Below are 15,739 nucleotides of genomic sequence, written 5' to 3' on the forward strand. Positions count from 1 at the left end.
ACCATAGAGATCGGAGGGCGAGCGGGTTCCAGTTCCGCTGGACAGCCCCGCATATGGCGGCGTCCAAATGGAAACAGAAAGTGAGGGGTGTAACTCTTTCCCGTTTCTATGGTTCTCGAGGCTGAGCGTAGGCGGATGGGAGAGGAAGAATGGAATGTTCTGCTTTTAGGGAGCGTCTCTAAAATGTCAGCCGCCGGGCGCAGTAGATTTGTTGATGCATATAGGCCTTTCCAGGGATGCTGGAGAAAAGGCAGTGGTGCAAACGAAGACTGCTCTCCTTCAGCCAGTTACTTGAGAGTCGGTTGCATTTAGCTTACTTATACTCAGAGTAGATTCTTTTTGAAATGAATGCGCCTGAGTGGCATAGGTCCCTGAATTTCAGTGTTAGCCATCAACGTCAGTAAATCCACTCTGAGTACAGATGAGTTGACGACTACTTCTGGGTGGACAGAGAGGGATGCGGTCATTAGGGCCCGATCCTATGCTGTTATCTCATGTGATGAAGCCCCCGCACGGGACCAAGGAAACATTGAACGTTGCAAGATGCACACTTATTTCCAATATATATATGCCATCTTATAAGCGTGTTCTCAAGGCACCCTGCAACAAAGAATTAAAATGAATTTATGATATGTAATAAAACCTTAAAAGCGGTGTGAAAAATCTTGATAAAAATTAGTTTAAACCAGAACAGATTAAGAGAGCTGGAAAAATTGCCTGGTGCCGAAACGGCATCAGGGTGCAGGTGCCTGGGCAATTCTCTAGGGGGAAGCGCTGCTACTTGGTACCCCTCGGAATAAAATCTTAAAGTGCGCATGGAGATAATAAATCTCTCGGGTGCCCGGGTCTCAAGCCATGAAAGGACCGACTCGAAAAGTGGAAAGGCGTTTCTTTGAATCCCTCGACCTCCCACCATCGGTCCCATTGTCAACATTTTCACCTGCGTATTATTATTACCTAATCCACATTTTACATCTTTCCATGTTATCTATTGCAATCGTTACATTACAAGTGTTATTAAAATCCTGCTAATGTTTTCATCTGCTTACAGTGGTCTCCTAAATAAATTGTAAATCCCCCCCCCCCAATTCTTTCTTGAAGTTGTTGTCTTCTTAGTTCCTGAGCTTTCCGGTCAGTTTTGCCATGTCGGTATATATTCCATCAGTTGAACAAAGAAATCCCTACATATGGTTATGTATTTGGTAATGTGATAACTTTTTACAATAAAAACTATTGCAATAAATAAAAGAAAAGTGGAAAGGTGTAGTAGCTTTCAAGGGTAACACGGATGACGGAAACCATCCCGCAGTCCTGCTCCGAGGCCATTTACACATGCTCCCTTAGCGCTTTTGGTAGGAGGGGTCTTGGGTATCTGCAAGGCAGCCTTGGCTTGGGAAGTTGGTGAGAGAAGCAGGGAAGGGCTTGGAGGAGCGGAAGCAGATCGGGACCGAGGGAAGCCATCCTGCTTTAGCTCCCCTGCGGAGGGGAGCAGAGGGGGAGGTCCTGCCTGTCTCCCCTCGCCTAAGCTTGCGTGCACAAGGTTTTCTGTCGCGTGGCGGCGGCGGCGGATGATTTCGCAAGGGCGCAAGGACCCGAAGTTCTCGCTGATGGATCTGCGCAAAACTTTTACCCATGGGTAACAAAGGTAGATTTCTTTGATGGCCGACCCTGAGCATGAAAACCGGAGGAGGGGTTTTGCTGGGCTCCTTCCTGGAAGACAAAAGCACAGCCGCTCCGTAATACAGTATATTGCCTTGTGCGCGCGTTAAACCTCGTACTTTGTGCATACTTCCCTCTTCCGTTTTCAAATCGTTGCTTCTGCCCCTAGTAAAGAGGAGTCGGTGCATATTTACCTCGCTTTATTTCACTGTATGATTTGCTCCCACATTCCCGTGCCCTTGAATCTATAGGGGATTCGACCCGTATTACGTTAAATGAGTGCAGCATCTTCGATGTGTTCTGCATTTTCCAACCGCTTTTAAGAAGCGTTGCAAAACAATGGTTGGCCTAAATAGTACGAGATCCCTGTATCCCTCCCTGTGCAGGTTTGTGTTAACTTGATGTTTGGAGTTAAAGATGCTGTGGTTTTGCTGGGTTTGTTTGTGAGCATTCACTTAAGATCAGCGCTGTATAGAGCTTAATTTCTTTCCCGAAGTTAGCGCTTCCGTTACAGGAAACACTCATTTTTCAAGCAATATACTGCAGGAAAAGGCAGTTAATACAGGAAAAGCTTTGCTGGATCAGACCAAAGGCCCATCTAGTCAAGGGTCCTCTATTTGCCCAGTAGCCAAGGGGAGCAGGCCATGGGTTTCAGTTCTTGCATGGCCTCTCGCAATTGGTGTCACTGCCTCTCTCCCTCTTGGTAAGCCACAGTGATGGCAATGATGGGAGGCCAGGGAATTGCTCCTGGGAGCCAACCAGCTTTCTTTGGAAAGCCCAAAGCAGAGCATGAGTGCAACAACCTGTTCACCACTTGGGCTCACCAGCAATTACTATTCAGAGACATGCCACCACAGCCATTGTGGTCGGTCGCTAATGAAAGCCTTGACCTCCATGAATTTGTTTAACCACCTTTTGAAACCATGGCCACCGCTGCCTTGTTTTCACTGTGTGTTGTGTGAACACACTACCCTTGGGCTGCAGAACTAAACAAACGCATCTTTAAGCACCAAATTTTGAAATTCTGTTTGGAATTTCATTCCATAGGAACATTTGGACTTGTAAGTCAAGTAGGGATGGGCGATATCTGGTTTTGCAACATCGCGATATATCTATATATCACAATGTTTGAAATCAGGATAGAGCAGAGTAGAGGCGTTGGCTGGCTTCGGGTTTCCCCCACATTGTTATTTTTTGCATAGCGCACGCACGCACCCACCCACACACCATGACTTGTGATACATTGCCAGGTCAAAAATTATGAAACCGATATCACAATATGGACTTCGAACCGGTTTTGGATGATCACTGGTAGATCACCCAGTCCTAAAGTACCGTATTTTTCTGCTCTAGAAGACTCACTTTTTCCCTCCTAAAAAGTAAGGGGAAATGTGTGTGCATCTTATGGAACGAATGCAGGCTGCGCAGCTATCCCAGAAGCCAGAACAGCAAGAGGGATTGCTGCTTTCACTGCACAGCAATCCCTCTTGCTGTTCTGGCTTCTGAGATTCAGAATTTTTTTTTCTTGTCTTCCTCCTCCAAAAACCAGGTGCGTCTTGTGGTCTGGTGCGTCTTATAGAGCGAAAAATACGGTAAATACCTTCAAGATGAGGGTTGTGTTGGAGGGAGGAAAGAAAAATGACCCAGGACAAAAATAAAAATAAAATATGGCTACTTGCTACAGTGGCTATATTCTGCCTCCATGGTCATTATGGTCAAGACAAAAATAAAATGTGGCTACTTGCTACAGTGGCTATATTCTGCCTCCATGGTCAGAGGTATTATACTTCTGAATACCAGTTGCTGGAAACTGCAGGACAAAATATCGCTGTTGTGCTCTGGTCCAGCTGGTGGGCTTCCCATGGGTATGTGGATGGTCCCTGTGAAAACAGAGGGCTGGAGTAGATGAGTTGTTGGTATGATCCTGTTGGGTTGTTCCTTTGTTCTAATAAAAGTAGATTTTCTTTTCATGTTTCTTTGTACTGACCACAGTTTTGATCATTGATCTGATTGTTTTGAACTCCCAGGAATCCGGAGCAAATTCACCAATGATTGAAAAACGAAAAAACAACAACCCAATAACTAATAAGACCGAAAGACAGTTTGTAAGTAGACTTTCAATTTTTGAATGCGTTGGATCTTTCCTCACCATTCATATTTTAACTTGACACGTTTTTAACATCATACACGTTCATCATAGTCTTTCAAACATACTGTATTTTCTATAAAAAAATTAACCCACAATTTGCAAACTGCAATAGAGTAATGGATAATTCAGTGTAAGTTTATTTAATGGGGGGACAGGGTTTTAACCGGTGTGTGTGTATGTGTGTGTGTGTGTGTTTTAAATTGTTTTAAAATGTTATATGTTAATTTGGATTTTTGTACTTGTGGAGTGGGAGATTGTTTAGGAGCTTTGGTTGGGGAATGTACTTTTTATTAGTTTGTATACATTAGCATTGCTAATTGTTTTAATTGTGTACTTTGTGCTTTTATATTATAACTTTGTGTTGTGAACCACCCTGAGACCTACAGGTAAGGGGCGGCATACAAATTTATTTTAAGAATAGGAATAGCAATAATGAGAGCAATAATTTAATGTAAAGCATAAAAATGGCTTTTGACATATCATCGGCTAAGGATTGGGGGGTGGAAGTATGCCACTACTCTAGAGGGGTGGATAGCTCAGCTGGTTAGAGCATGGTGCTGATACAGTGGTACCTCGGGTTAAGAACTTAATTCGTTCTGGAGGTCTGTTCTTAACCTGAAACTGTTCTTAATCTGAAGCAACACTTTAGCTAATAGGGCCTCCTGCTGCCACCGGAGCACGATTTCTTTTCTCATCCTGAAGCAAAGTTCTTAACCCAAGGTACTATTTCTGGGTTAGCAGAGTCTGTAACCTGACGCGTCTGTAACCTGAAGCGTCTGTAACCCGAGGTACCACTGTAATTCCAATTGCTGCATATTCTGGTATTGCAGGGAGTTAGACAAGATGATTCTCATAGTCTCTTGCAACTCTACAATTCTGTCTGGTATTGCATACCATGCTTTATCTAGGAAGGGATGGGTAACATTCCCATTTGACTACTGGATATGGTAGTTTGGCTGCACAGTGAGAAGGACAGTTCAGTGGTAGAGTGCATGTTTTTTGGGGGAGGGGAAGTGACTTGCATCCCTTTGAGACTCAACGTCACCCAGTCTGCCATTCCCCCCCCCCCTGTAAATTTACATTCACATTCTCCCGGTGCTATACCAGCTGCACTGGCTCCCGGTGGAATACAGGATCAGGTTTAAGGTGCTGGTTTTAACCTTTCAAGCCCCATACAGCCTAGGACCCTCGTACCTACGGGACCGCCTCTCCTGGTATGTCCCACAGAGGAACTTACGGTCTTCAAACAAAAACATCTTAGAGGTCCCAGGCCACAGAGAGGTTAGGCTGGCTTCAACCAGAGCCAGGGCTTTTTTGGCTGTGGCTCCAGCCTGGTGGAGAAAGGGCCTGTAAGACAGAGCTGTTCCACCAGGCCTTTGGTCAGGGCACAGCCTGACTCCCTCCTTTGGCAATCTTCACAGAACTCTAGCCCAATGGTTGCCATTCCATTAATCTGATTTGAATTAATTTTATAATGAAATGATTTTAGAATGTTATACTATTTTATTGTTGTTAGCCGCCCTGAGCCCGGCTTCGGCTGGGGAGGGCGGGATATAAATATATTATTATTATTATTATTATTATTATTATTATTATTATTATTATTATTATTATTTTATAGGTTGTTAGTTTCAAGAGAATGAGCCGCCGTGGAAACAACTGGGCCTACACCGAGGTCATTGACCTCCTGGATATATGGGGAGAGCAGAAGATCCAGAAGCTGCTTCAGAGCAGCTACAGAAATATGGACACCTTCCAAGTCATTGCAAGCGAGATGGCCAAGCGGGGACACGAGCGTACTGCCCAGGAATGCCGGACCAAGACTAAAACAATGCGGAGGGATTACAAAAAGGCCAAGGACAACCCGTCCTCGCTGGGCGGGCGCATGACGTGCCCTTTCTATGAGCAGCTCGATAGGATATTGGCCGGCGACTCTGGCTTCCAGCCCGCAAGGAGGCTACCGCACGCTGCTCTGCCGGAGGAGTCGTCGGGGGATACCAGTTCTCCGTGTCCCCTGGCGGAAGGAGCTGCGCCCGTGGTGCCTGAGGACTATAGCGAGAGTCCGGATCAGTTTTCCCCATGCACACAGATCGCTGTGGAGATCTCCGACTCCGCCACACCCAGTCCCATGTTCTACATGACGAGGGCGGTCTCCGCGAAGCCTGCAAGCATGTCTTGGCCGGCAGCAAGTAAGATCTCTGCTTTGTGCCCGGGAGAAACTTGTAGCAATGATAATAGTTTTATTCTTTATACGTCACCCAGGCTGACTCACTGGGTTGCCCCCAGCCACTCTGGGCGGCTCCCAACAAAATAATAAAAACTCAGTACAGTGGTACCTCGGGTTAAGTACTTAATTCTTTCCAGAGGTCGTTCTTAACCTGAAACTGTTCTTAACCTGAAGCACCACTTTAGCTAATGGGGGCCTCCTGCTGCCGCCGCGCTGTCAGAGCCCGATTTCTGTTCTCATCCTGAAGCAAAGTTCTTAACCTGAAGCACTATTTCTGGGTTAGCGGAGTGTGTAAGCTGAAGCGTATGTAACCTGAGGTACCACTGTAAAACATCAAGCCTTAAAAACTTCCCTGAAGAGATGTTGCCTTCAGATGTTGCACCTTGTGAGATTCTGTGCATTGGTCCGCCTGCGCTGTGGCTATGTTTATTTATTATGTTTTCTTACATTTATGTCCTGTCTTCATGGAACCCAAGGGGCAGGTGGTGCTCAAACGGTCTCCCATCCAAGCACTGAACAGACAAGCTTGGTTTCAGCAATGGGTTGGAGCAGAGGGCCATCCATGGCTCCAAGCCATGATGTCTATGGTCAACCTCCAAAGTTGGAGGCAGCAATGTTTCTGAATAGCACACCGTTCTTATGTGGCCTGTTCCTTCAGGCCATTCCCTGGGAGTATGCTGCTGTTTCTAGTTTGGACAGTGCTTGTGTACTTATGCTATTCTAAGCTTTTCATAGGTATTTGGTTGTCTAATGTGAGAACGAAATGCTGGACCAGGTGGGCCTTTGGTCTGATCTAGGGCTGGGTGATATATTGATACAGCATCCAAAACCAGTTTGAAGTCCATATCATGATATTGATTTCATCATTTTTGACCTGTCAATATGTTGCGAATCATGATGTGGGTGTGTGTAGTGTGTGTACTATGCAAAAATCACAATGTGGGAAAAACCGTGAAGCCAGCCAATGGCTCTACATAGCTCCATCCTGATCTCAGGCATTGTGATATACAGTGGTACCTTGGTTTTCGAACGTCTCTGTTGACGAACATTTCGGTTTTCGAATGCCATAAACCCGGAAGTAAATGCTTCGGTTTTTGAACACGCCTTGGAAGTCAAACATGAAACGCGGCTTCCGTTTTGTTTTTGTTTTGAGGCTTCTGTTTTGAATTTTTGGTTTTCGAACGTTTTGGAACTTGAACGGACTTCCGGAACGGATTACGTTTGAAAACCGAGGTACCACTGTATAGGTATATTGTGATGTTTAGCTGGTGATATATCACAATATTGAAAACCAGATATCGCCCAGCCCTAGCTTGACCCAGCAGGCCTCTTCATATGTATAAAACATATTAATTCACACATATTTTCGTTCCCGCTAGAAGCAGATCATCCGGCTCCATCCCTCTCCTCTATGTTCCTCAGTAACCCTGGCAGCTCATCAACCAAAGGTTCAAGAATGGGTAAATATGAAATGATAACATGACGAGATTAAAAAAAAAAAAAAGCCAGTTAAAAAAAAAAAGCCAGTTTAAAATATAGAAGGGTCTGGAAACTTCTGTTTCAGTGTATCTGAAGAAGTGTGCATGCACACGAAAGCTCATACCAAGAACTAACTTAGTGGGTCTTTAAGGTGCTACTGGAAGGAAAAAAAAAATTGTTTTGACTATGGCAGACCAACACGGCTACCTATCTGTAACCAGTTTAAAATGAGTATTTAAAAAAAACCCCAAAGTGTTTCTGTTTGGTATTATAGGGACAGAAATCCCCATGTTAAAGTTGTTTATGTATTTAGCAACAGCAGGATTCTATATGTCCCAACCAAGGAAGAATGGATAAGTAAGATAATAGACTATGCAGAACTGGCAAAAATAAAGAGAATCTAATTATGAGTGTTTTAAATAAGAATGGATGCCTTTTTCAGAATATTTAGAGAAACATTATAGTATGATGAACTTGCAAGCAAGATTTGAGCTATGAGCAACAGAGGTAATTAGATTATAATATTGTGGTTATGATTTAATAGAAGATCGGGTACAACAGAAGGGAAGAAAGAACAACTCCATGGAAAAATAAGAGAAAAGATGAAATTGTGTTTTGATTGTATACGTTAAAAATGTCGAAACTTAATAAAACATAACTGCGGGGTGGGGAATGGCTAAATACATCACTGAACCCATTTTGTCAGTACGGTATTTAACCTACCCAGAGTCCTTTTGTATCACATTGCAATGTGCACTTTCCTTTTTAATATATGGCTTTGTGTGTGTTTGTGTGTGCCTGTCTATCTCCAGATGCAACGGTGGCCCCTTCGTCAGCTCTGTTGCCCAACTGCCCGACTCTGTCTTCCGAAGGGCGGCTGACCAGAGTCCGAAAGCGCCAAAGAAAAACCAGGAACGACTTGGTCATGGAATTGTCACGAATAGCAGACCGGAGGGTACAGACCGCAACTGACAGAATCCTGTCTTCCTTAAACCGGTATGCCACCGCAGACCTTCAGGACCGAGAGAGGGACCGGGCCGACACGGCGCAAATCATTGCCATCATGCATCGCCAGACAGAACTGCTGGAATCGCTGGTGCAGATGCAGTCTGTCGAGCAGACGCCGGTGTCCCCTGCACCCTCATGGCACCCTCGGCCACGCTCCGCCATCTCTCCCCCCTCCCGTTCGGGTGTCCCCAGGAGGACACTGGTGCCCCGGGTGAACCACAGGCGGAGACCACAGAAGTACAGCCCTTAACTGTACTGCTGAGGAAGAGGGTTTCCTAGTTACAGTTGCTGGGTGCTACTGGAACAATATATTGAGAGCCTACACCCAAAGGCATTTGTATTAACGGCTGGAGTTTCTAATGCTTAGAATAGGACATAAACAGTGAGGCATAATATATGCTACTGAAGCCTCAGTCGTGTACCCATTCTCCTGAAAATGAGCCCCCTTGAACTCAGTGGGACTTACTTTTGAGTAGTTATGCATAGCGTTGTACTCTTAAGTGTTTGGATTTAGATGCTCCAGAAGACTGTTTTGTAGCATACGTTCCAAAGACACCAAGATTAATTATCTGGTTCCTTATTGGCCCTGTGGGTTAGACACATAGGTGCTAAAAATCTTAATGGGTCCTCGCCTAATTGTGTTGATGGCCAATGCCACCCCCCCCTCCACGTCTTCCTTTTAAAAAAAATTGTATTCCCTGAAACGTCATTTAAGTTTTAAACTCCTTCCCCCCTGTTTTAATTAAAAACACCCTGTTATCGTCTGGGAGGAGGCATAAACATGCAATGGTTGGGGCAACCTGGAGATCAACAGTGGTTGTTCCAGTTTTGCAACAGTAAAGCTTGCTAGCACATTTGCAAAGCTAAGCAGGGTCCGTTATGGTTTCAAATCGGATGGGGGACCATGTGTTGAGATTCTTGCATTGCAGAGGCTTGGACTTGATGACCCCCAGGATCCCTTCCAATTGTACAATTCTGTGCTTCCCTCTTGTGCTACTTGGTTTCTTTGTTCTCTTTTGATAGGTGGGTCCAGCTTTCTTCTATGCAAACAGGATAAAGAGGATGGACATATACTATGGACATAATACATGAAATTGTGTATCATGTAGGGTGGGAACATAATACAAATTAATATCAAACATTTATTTAATGCTAACCATAAGCTAGTTGAAGTATAGACCAGAACAATAATGCAGTCCTTAAACATAGGGTTTTGGACACCTCCGTGCATCACTTTGCCATGGCTAAGGCTTGGTCCTTTTCTGAATAGGAAGTGGAAAGAAAAGACATCCATTTCATCCCCCTTCCTCCTAAATCATCACTTTTGTAATAGTCAGAACATTTCCCTTCCTGGCTGAAAGCATGGCATCCGCTGCACAGCTATGGTCTGGCCTCCGTGGTCCATCTGTGGTGTGGGGAGGTGAGGCATGTCTTGATGTCACTGGTAGATACAGGCTTTGAAACCATGGCACAGACCTGGCCCTCAATGTTTATGTTGGGTAGGTGAGATGGGTGTTGCAAGGAGAAGTTACAGATGGATGTAAAACGGGGCTGAGAAGGTGGAAGGTTAAAGGACTTCATCAGCGGAAGGGAGGGCGAGGCGTGCATTCGACCTGGAGAACAGCAAGACACGGAAGATGCCGTGCAGGCTGATTTCAGATGAGCTTGCATAGGTGAATGAGGATAAAAATGAGATACATGGGAATTGGAGGTGGAGAGTGTTAAATGCAGGGCTATTTTTCTAGGTGCCGGAACTTAACATCTCCCTTCTTCTCATATAATGCCAGTTGTGCCCACATGAGAGGTGGGAGACTTTCTGGCTGAAAAAATGCCATGGTGTAATAACTAAAAGCTAAGTGTTGGTTGTCGAGATCAGTAGGGATTCAGTACAACAACGTAAGGGGAGGGTGATGTGATCAGAGGAAGGGAAGCAAGAGTTCTCTTTGTTTGCTTCTGGACAACATCTCTGCTCGGTGGTAGCACTGCAAAGGAAGTAAGGGAACAAAGTATCTCACAGGAGAGGTACCATCTAGTGAGAGAGGGGGTGGCTCTCTTAATTCCCCCCGTCCTTTTGTTTTTGTAACCTGTGGCAGTTCCGCTGGCCTGTTGGACTAGCAACAATAAACGGGGATTGGCGCAACTCCCTTCTTGGTTGCTGACACTCAGCGCATCTCATGAGCAGGCCTGCCGTTCTATAATTGCTGCAGGAAGTAACCATGTAAGACAAAGGTGCATGGCTTAGTGGCATGCAGCGAATACAGAGAAGGCTTATAGATACCCAAAGTAATGATCTTCAGGATCTATAGGAAATACTACAGTTGGAACATGGAAGCCACAGCACATGAGTGGCTTTAAAACTTCCAGGGCTCTTTCAGTGAGGAAAAAAAAAAGACAACTGGGCAGTTTTTACCGGAAGATAACTTCCTCACTGCTGTTTATCTCTGCCGCCATTTGCAGGCACCGAAGATTATTGGGTATGTGCTAGGGCAGAACTTTCCAAAGATTTTCATGTTGGTGGCATACTTTTTAGAAGCGCGTCATTTCGCGACACAGTAATTCAGTTTTACTAGCAAACCAGAGGTTAAACTAACCCTGGGAAGAGAACAGGGAGAATTCGTGCGACACACCTACACCCTACACACTGCAGTCAACACACTAACGTGTCACGACACACAGTTTGGAAAGCTTTGTGCTAGGGAATATCCTTGGATCACATGGGGCAGCGGAGATATCCTGCAGGACTGACTTTTGTCCTATTTGGGGCTGCTTAAGCCCGATAGCAGGTATGGGGAAACTTTGGGCCTCCAGATGTTTCTGAACTTCAACTCCCATGGTCCCTGGCCTTGTCCATGATTGCTAGGGCTGATGGGAGTCGTAGTTCAGCAACATCTGGTGGGCTGAAAGTTGCCCACTTCTGCCGTACAGCATGCCCCCAAGTCCTTGGCAGATGCGTGGAGCAGGCAAGCCAGTGTAAAACAATGTTAAGACCACTGGGGCTAGATACGCAAGGACACACAATCCCTATAACTTCTTGAAAGAGTGGCAACCCAGTTGAGAGTGGTAGCCAGTTTTGACTGGTTGGCTAGAATTAACAGATGAATTAGTGGGCTTAAGCAGTTGTGGAGAGGCCATGCCACAGACCTTTGGAGAATGGGGAGCAAACTATTTTTGTCTACAAAAAAGCAATTGATGAGAATTGTGCTTACCATGGATTTGACAGGTGTGCTAGGTCCTTGTTTCAGTAAGATGGCAGGCAAGGGTTGTGTTGAGAAATACAAGGGATATCCTAGGTTAGAATGGTATTTTAGCTTTCTTTTGTAATGGCAAACATCTTTGCTTGCTTGTATTATAAACCCTGCTTCATAAAAACTTTGTTTCAAACCAAATGTGCCTCCCTCTCTCTTTCTGCATGATGTGTTATCAGCAGGCTGCATGCTCATTGGATGTGGTTTAAGTAGGGTTAAGTACTCTGACCTGCTTCAGGCAAGGGGTGCAAGGCGAATCAAGGGAGGGATAATGGTGGGGAAGACAACCCAACTTGGGTGCAGGCAGCTAGAAAGGAAGGGAGCACAGCCTGAAGAGCTGTTGTGGCCACACACAGGATCTACAACCACACTGGTGTGATGAGTCTGCTTGGGTACAGAATTCTGCCCAGAGGAGGCCAAACGGAGCGACACTAATCTGTTGCCTCATACCTGACCAGTACGCTTCCAAGCACAGTTCAAAGTGTTGGTGCTGACCTGTAAAGCCCTAAATGGCCTAGGCCCAGTATACCTGAAGGAGTGTCTCCACCCCCAACATTCAGCCCAGACACTGAGGTCCAGCTCTGAGCACCTCCTGGCAGTTCCCACGCTGCAAGAAGTGAGGTTATAGGGAACCAGGCAGAGGGCCTTCTTGGTAGCGGCGCCCATCAGATGTCAAGGAAATAAACAACTATCTGACTTTTAGAAGATATCTGAAAGCAGCCCTGTTCAGGGAAGTTTTTAATGTTCGATGTGTTATTGTGTTTTTAATATTCTGTTGGGAGCTGCCCAGAGTGGCTGGGGAAACCCAGCCAGATGTGTGGGGTATGAATTATTATTATTATTATTATTACCTCAGGTGGTTAACACAATTCAGAAACATTCAGTCATATTTACTATTTGCACTGGGGAGTTAAGTGTAGTGGTGGAAGGGGAGGCACAAAGGTTTCAAGGTTAGATGATATCCCATCTTCCCCGAGCATTTGTCCCCATTCATTTGCAGAGACAGGACAACTCATCCTGATTTGCTTTCAGGCTGTTTATATGTTTTCCTGTTAGTCCGTCATCTCACACTTGGGGCCCCTACTCCCCACAGCTTCCCCCAGCAGATGGGTTGTCAGACCCTCTAGATTCATCTCCCCTCTGTAGCTAAATTCATGGAGACTCGTTAAGTTGTGGCCTGATCAACCCCAACATGTTAACAAGTGTTCCAAAGGGTGTGTGATTTACCAGGGACAGGTACCAGAAAACAGAGGCAGTTGGGACACTTAAGCAGCGAGTGTTAGCTTAGTGCACGAGTGGGGTTCTGTTGTGGGGTGCATTTTTGGGGGGTTGGGGTGTGTCTCTGTGTGTGCCTGCAAGCTAGTACAGTGGTACCTCGGGTTAAGAACTTAATTCGTTCTGGAGGTCCATTCTTAACCTGAAACTGTTCTTAACCTGAAGCACCACTTTAGCTAATGGGGCCTCCTGCTGCCACCGTGCCGCCAGAGCATGATTTCTGTTCTCATCTTGAAGCAAAGTTCTTAACCTATTTCTATTTCTGGGTTATTTCTGGCACTATTTCTGGGTTAGCGGAGTCTGTAACCTGAAGCGTATGTAACCTGAAGCATATGTAACCCGAGGTACCACTGTAGTGCGCTGGGCCAGAGGCAAAAATAGGCAGAGCACTCTGTCATCTCCCCTCTTCTGTGCCACTGCCTTCTATTGCTAACTCTCCAGTCTGTTTCCCCATTTCCCCCCTCCCTTGCCACTAGCGCGAAAGGTCGAAGGTTACACTTTGCCCAACCCCTGGATGAAAAGCTTTGTGGATGAAAGACTGCATGGGAGTGCATCTGAGCACCTCTGAGGTTCCAGAAGGAAAGAAGGAATATCTGCTCAAGCCGCCTTGTCAACATTATTTTGCAGTTTCCTTAACCATTTTAGCCCCATCACTAGCCCCAAAGCAGCGACTTGAGATTCAAGGTTCTGCAAAGGAAACATTTCATGCTTATGCTCAGATAACTCCAACACAGTTTTGATCGTACTTTGCTGCTTTTAAGGACCCACAAACAAAAAAAATCAGAACGGCATGTAATTCTCTGAAGCAGAGGTTTTCAACCAGTGTGCCATGACACCCTGGGGTGCCTTGAATGATGGTCAGGGATGCTTTGGGCAACACTGGCCTCTGTCCCTCTTCCTTCCCTCCCTCCTCTTATGCCCTCTCACATCTCTGCCTCCCAAAGGAGAGGAGGCTGAGGGAACACTCCACAAGGGTGTTCAAAAAAGGGTGAGCGGCTGCCAGCTTGGCAGGCAAGGGGTAACATAACTGGGCTCCTGAGCCCCACAGAGGTGCCGCAGAAAGAAGGTAGTTGGTCAAGGGAGCCATGGACTCAAAAAGGTTGAAAACCTGTGCTCTAAAGTCTGGAAGAGTTTTTGGTAACATTCACTGATTTCCACTCTCCTCATATTCCAGAAGGGGGCAGCAAAAGGCAAGTGCCTCTCTAATCTTTATTTAATACTCTTCCCAGTACTGGATTTGCGTATATGATAAACAAGCTATAGTTTAGGGCCCCACTCTCTTGCGGCACCCAATTTTTTTTAAAGAAAAACAACAACTGGATGTACATTTCCAAAATATAAGATAAAAAAACAAGTAAAATAAAACCTACATACAGCAACAGTGTTTGGTGTTGTGTAGGCTCCCATGATGTAAGTAATGGGCTCTGCCTGCTAGCCTGCTCCCTAAAATATCACTGGTTTGCTCATTTCTATATCAATTACTTTGATAAGATACATATTTTGTTATGTGCAAGTGGCTTTAGATACCTATTAGGTCCATAAATTACCATATAGCATATAAAGGTAAAGGGACCCCTGACCATTAGGTCCAGTCACGGATGACTCGGGTTGCGGTGCTCATCTCGCATGACTAAGCCACTTTTGGCGAACCAGAGCAGCTCACGGAAACACCGTTTATCTTCCCGCTGGAGCAGTACCTATTTATCTACTTGCACTTTGATGTGCTTTCGAACTGCTAGGTTGGCAGGAGCAGGGACCGAACAACGGGAGCTCACCCCGTCGCGGGGATTCGAACCACCAACCTTCTGATCGGCAAGTCCTAGGTTCTGTGGTTTAACCCACAGTGCCACCCGCGTCCCTTATATATAGCACATATTCAACACAAAAACAGCGACAATTTGTTGTTGACAAAGGACGCGAGGGGTGAAAAGGTATTCCCAGCAAATGGTATTCATAATAAGAATAAGTTTTATTTATACCCTGCCCTCCCCAGCTAAGACAGAGCTACAGGCGGCTAACACCAGGTATTTTCACCCCTCGCTTCTTCCTGTAAGACCTATTGCAGTCGTTAAGAGTCGTCAACAGGCTCATCACAGCTATCTGCCAATCACCCATTCCCACCACCCTTCTGAGTAATACCCCTCCCCACCTTCTCACTATATAGAAGGGTCTGGAAACTTCTGTTTCAGTGTATCTGAAGAAGTGTGCATGCACACGAAAGCTCATACCAAGAACTGACTTAGTTGGTATTTAAGGTGCTACTGGAAGGAATTTTTTTTGTTTTGACTATGGCAGACCAACACAGCTACCTATCTGTAACTGTCCCACTGAAGACATTGAAAACACATTGACTTGTAGGGAGATATAGGACCCAACCCCCCTTCCTGTCCTCAATAGCTTCACCTCAATTAATATTCCTGCAACAAGGAAGGAAACTCACAAAAGAGTCCCCACTTCCAGTAGTTTTCAAGGGCTCTCTTAATCCGGATTCCTCTAGCAATAAAAGAAGATGCCTGGTTGCTACATAATTTTCAGCACATGTTAAACACATCAGGTTACTCAAGTGTTTTTAAGAGAGCTCTTTTAATCAGTTCAAAGCCTCTTCTAGTGCTGCAGAGATTTGGAAAACAGTTATTCTGCACTCTTAAATAATACGCTCCAATACAGGAACTGTCTAGCTAAGAATCAGAAGGCCTC

The 15,739-nt window shown here is 45.4% G+C and overlaps 1 protein-coding gene across 4 annotated transcripts; it reads left to right on the top strand.

The window, feature by feature from the left end:
* Positions 1 to 1,350: 1,350 nt before the first annotated feature.
* Positions 1,351 to 11,908, top strand: LOC310848364 (uncharacterized protein). Of its 4 annotated transcripts, XR_014566296.1 has the most exons (6): positions 1,351 to 1,645; positions 3,687 to 3,764; positions 5,430 to 5,997; positions 7,415 to 7,495; positions 8,327 to 11,450; positions 11,523 to 11,908. XR_014566296.1 is itself a non-coding variant. In XM_083747389.1 (5 exons), the coding sequence occupies exons 2-5, from the start codon at positions 3,708 to 3,710 to the stop codon at positions 8,770 to 8,772; spliced, it is 1,152 nt and encodes a 383-aa protein (XP_083603515.1). In that variant the 5' UTR covers positions 1,367 to 1,645; positions 3,687 to 3,707; the 3' UTR covers positions 8,773 to 11,908. The 4 variants fall into 4 exon arrangements, 2 of the variants coding, with proteins under 2 accessions (XP_083603515.1, XP_083603516.1); XM_083747389.1 differs by having other exon boundaries at positions 1,367 to 1,645; positions 8,327 to 11,908; XR_014566297.1 differs by lacking the exon at positions 3,687 to 3,764 and having other exon boundaries at positions 1,380 to 1,645.
* The last annotated feature ends 3,831 nt before the right edge of the window (positions 11,909 to 15,739 follow it).

The sequence above is a fragment of the Podarcis gaigeae genome (assembly GCF_964106915.1).
Source record: "Podarcis gaigeae genome assembly, chromosome: 7".
NCBI lineage: Eukaryota > Metazoa > Chordata > Lepidosauria > Squamata > Lacertidae > Podarcis > Podarcis gaigeae.

Coding starts and splice junctions, on each gene's coding strand:
- LOC310848364 (XM_083747389.1), top strand. CDS start 3,708: ATGATTGAAAAACGAAAAAACAACAACCCAATAACTAATAAGACCGAA. Junction 3,765..5,429: donor ATAAGACCGAAAGACAGTTT/GTAAGTAGACTT, acceptor ATTATTTTATAG/GTTGTTAGTTTCAAGAGAAT. Junction 5,998..7,414: donor CATGTCTTGGCCGGCAGCAA/GTAAGATCTCTG, acceptor CGTTCCCGCTAG/AAGCAGATCATCCGGCTCCA.